Here is a 3,890-nt window from a genome sequence, read left to right as displayed (position 1 = left end):
TAACGGTGCCATTGTTGCCAGTTTCTGGGTATGTGTGACTGCAAATAGTTGGGGAGCTTTACGACCTGAAATCTATGGACGCATATAATCATTGTTTAAATGGATTTGTAATGGATGTACAAACACTCCATCCAGGTGAATAACAAGGTTCTGGTGACTGGTAGACTGGTCACTCTATGTGTGAGATGACCTGATGTGTAAAAAGAAAACCTGAAGACTAGAGCCAGGACACCAAAGGGACTTCTGTATCTTCTTCATTCAGAAAATACAATTTATCCCTTCTTCCTAGACTGTGGGAACCTCCAAGAACCTCCAAGAATCTTAGCACCCTTAGAATCTCAGCACATAGTGTTTAATGTGTATTCGGTCAGGAACAGAAATCCATTGTACACTAGGGAGGATTGTGGTGACAGTTGTAGGTGTTTGTCCCACAATCGGAGGGTTTCCAGTTCTCCATCTCTGCTGAGTGGGCCCAGGTGGGCAAGAGCCCCACCTGGTGGGGGTCACAGGGCTTGGTGGCACCAGTGCATAGGAGCAACCATTGGTTTACCACCATCAGAAAGGGAATGTGTGTGAATGACTAAATGCAGCGTCAAGTATTTTGGGGTCCTATAGACTTCGTAAATGGTACAGGCCGCTTACCATTTACTCTGGATCTGAAAATTGAGAAAATGCTAAAAACCTCAGCGGGGTATGAATATTTTTCTCAAAGCTCTACTGACTGTGTATTCTAACCATGGATCACTTAACCTTGCTCTCATAGCAAGCTCCAGACTACCGGCTGTATAAGAGCGAGCCTGAGCTCACAACTGTGAAGGAGGAAGGAGACGAGGCCAACGGTGATGATAAGGACAAGAATGAGACGTCTACTGAAAGTAAAGCCACCCCACCATCCAAAGGTACATTCAGACTTTGTGTTTACTGACCGACAGCAGGATAATGATGTTTACACTGAGGTTTCTTCTTGTGATATTGCGAGAAAATGTGATGCATCAGATAAACTGGTTTAAATTGTAAATTTAGGAGAAATAGGCTGTTATGCCAAGAACGCAGTATACCCAGGATGCAGGTGGTCCCTACACCATTTCCCTATAACATTAAAGAATGTACACTATATATTGCCAAAAGTATTTGCTCACCCATTCAAATGAACTGAATTGGGAGTTACAATCACTTCTATAGGTTAAAATAGAGAGCTGCTATTGCTCTCTGAAGAAATGCACCAAAAACAATCAGTCAGAGTCAGGTGGAGGGTCTTGGCGCTGTCAGTCATGCTCGTGTACATGCTGGTAAATGGTGGAGAAACAATTTACCATGGTAAATTGCCAGCATTTGTGGCAGCACGTACAAAAGCATGATAGGGACGATTTTTTACCTGCAATCAGTGGGTTCCTCTTTTGTCCTCTGTCATTGTGTGCTTGGGCAAGACACTTCTCCCACTTTGCCTGATGGTGGTGGTCAGAAAGTCCAGTATTGCCAGTCCATTGTATTACTGGTGAATGTGTGTGAGTGGGTGAATGTGTGTGAGTGGGTGAATGTGTGTGAGTGGGTGAAGTGTGAAGTGCTTTGGAGTCCTGTGCGCTTGATAAAGCAAGTACCATGATGGACAGCACTAAGACCCTCCTCCTGATTCGTTGCTGTGGATCAGTGCATTCCTGTCTCATTCCATTCTCACACCATAGTGACAGTTTTACCAAAGATGTAAGGAAAATGTATAAAAGTTGCATACTACAGCTTTACAGTAATATAGCATGAATAAAGATGACAAAGACATGAGGAATAGTGATTGGTCTGAGTATGTGCCAATTTAAACTGAGGAGTATAGTTATCTTTTATGCAGCAGTATTCTTTATGTAATCTGCATATGATTTATAAACATTTAATGCACATTCACTAAATGAGCACTTGAACCTAAGTGATGGTACTTATTCTGGTGATTTCCTTAAACGGGCAATATTATTTGTTTTCCATCCAGATAGTCTAATTTATAGCAAAATCAAGAAACTGTTGTTGTAAAAATACTGCATAATTTTATAAGAAAGCAAAAATATTCAAAGTCAAGGGGAGAAAGTCCAGACTGTGCTGGAAGTGACAACATTTTTCGAGCTGAGGTGCACAGGAAGACGATGACTAGGCTAGGTTGCCACAGCACATTAAAGGATTTCTCAAACACGCATGAAAACTCCAGATATGTTGTTGATAAGGGAATAACATAACATTGTGTAAAGCTAAAAATAAGTTGATTTTACATAATACTTCCCCTTTTTCATGTCTCTTTTCTTTTCCATCTCTTTATCTTGTTGTCTTTGTAGCATAGTTCAGTGTTTTGCCACAAAATGAACAGCTTCACTGCTTTTTGCTCGCTAAAGGGTAAGTGACGTGTTTATTTTCCTTTACAGTGCCCCCCTACCCAGTGGGCATTGTTGCTCCGAGGACTAAATCTCCCATGAGCCCCCCTGAGTCTTCAACTATCGCCTCCTACGTCACTCTGAGGAAAACCAAAAAACCTGAATCTAGATGTGTAAGTGTCAACATCAATTTCTTCTGCATCAACAGACCCTCAAACCCTCAAACATGAAAAGGCTCGTTGGCAGACCTTATTGTCCCTTCAGCAATGTGTGTCAGAAGAGTGACTCACCAAATTAGAGAGTAACTTATTCAGGGTTTTCACAGATTCGATAAAATGTATTTATATAATACCAATCCACATCAAATCCCATCTCAAGGTCTCAAGATCAGTTTATCATTCAAATTAGATAAAAAGTTTTCTTTCTAAGGGAACTTGGCAGAGTGCACATACTTACTTGAAATACTCGTTCTTCCTGGACAGACATGTAGCAGCAGTGGACTATTGTGGCATTGCTTCATTGACAGTGAAGAAGAAAAACTCCTCTTAAAAGGGAGCCATGATTAGTTGAACATGTTAACTTAATTGTAATATTCATATTAACTAAACTAAAAAAAAAAAACCTCAAAATTATTTCAAAAATTGTATATTTTTCTCTCCATGGATGTCACTTTTTTTGTTGGTTTTTTTTATGATGGTTTTCGTCATACAAACCATCATAAACAACAGATGGATCTTGTTGTTTATTATTATTATATTGCTTTTGACTGGTGTAAACTTAGACAGTGGCACACTGTGTAACTGTTGGCCGTAATTTAAAAAAATAGTGACACATGACAAAAGAAGAACAAAACTTCAAAAGGATCCTGATTTGTCCCCTTAATATTTCTCTCCAGAAGCTAACAGGTGGTTGCTACCCTTGCAAGCTAAAGCCAAATGCCATGCAGTAGTTTTTATCACAAAAGTGGCTATCAAATGAAAGACACTTGATAGCCAGCAGCTTCTTCTATCTCCGCCTGCAACATTATGAAGTGATGTTGTTGGAGACTTTAATGGTGACAACACTCCGCAGCTCGACTGCAGCCTGTCTGTCATGAGCGAGCAGTGAGAGCGGCCATTAGCCTCCACGAGCTTCTCCTTCCTCAGCACAATGCAGTCAATCTGACAGTCATCAGTTCAAAACCAAACCTTTACTAATGCATAACTGAACTAGAAGTGATCCGTGCCATATTGGTAGGCAAGCATACTGCAAAGCAAACAGAGCCATGGCTTCGAACAGCAAAAAGAAAGTATATTGACACTCTTGACCAATGTGCAAGAAGAGGATTGATACCTAAAATCTGGTTTGTGTCTAAACAACTAGTTCACAATAAAAATCAGAAGTGAAGAAGGACAAAAAAATTATTTTGGGAAAGTAATATTTGGTTAAATTACCAAGTTAGCCTTTTGGTTCGTAGTCTGTTGATTAGTCTCTGCAGTGTCGAGAAAAGTCGAGCTCATCCCACTTCCCCATGCTGGAGATTTTAGTTTAATAATAACAATG

The 3,890-nt window shown here is 40.2% G+C and overlaps 1 protein-coding gene across 2 annotated transcripts in view; it reads left to right on the top strand.

The window, feature by feature from the left end:
* The first annotated feature begins 313 nt into the window (after positions 1-313).
* LOC106938812 (pleckstrin homology domain-containing family A member 5-like) overlaps positions 314-3,890 on the top strand; it is an 18,559-nt gene continuing 14,982 nt past the window's right edge. Inside the window, exons 1-2 of one of the 2 annotated variants that reach the window (XM_015020992.1) lie at positions 314-899; positions 2,400-2,521. In XM_015020992.1, coding sequence (XP_014876478.1) covers positions 2,447-2,521 — 75 coding nt within the window. In that variant the 5' untranslated portion in view covers positions 314-899; positions 2,400-2,446. The remainder of the gene's footprint in view (positions 900-2,399; positions 2,522-3,890) is intronic. The other variant, XM_015020991.1, reaches the window with a different exon arrangement.

The sequence above is a fragment of the Poecilia latipinna genome, unplaced genomic scaffold, assembly GCF_001443285.1.
Source record: "Poecilia latipinna isolate Pla-1442-1.1 unplaced genomic scaffold, P_latipinna-1.0 Scaffold2698, whole genome shotgun sequence".
Lineage (NCBI taxonomy): Eukaryota > Metazoa > Chordata > Actinopteri > Cyprinodontiformes > Poeciliidae > Poecilia > Poecilia latipinna.
This window is presented reverse-complemented; position numbering and strand designations above follow the sequence as displayed.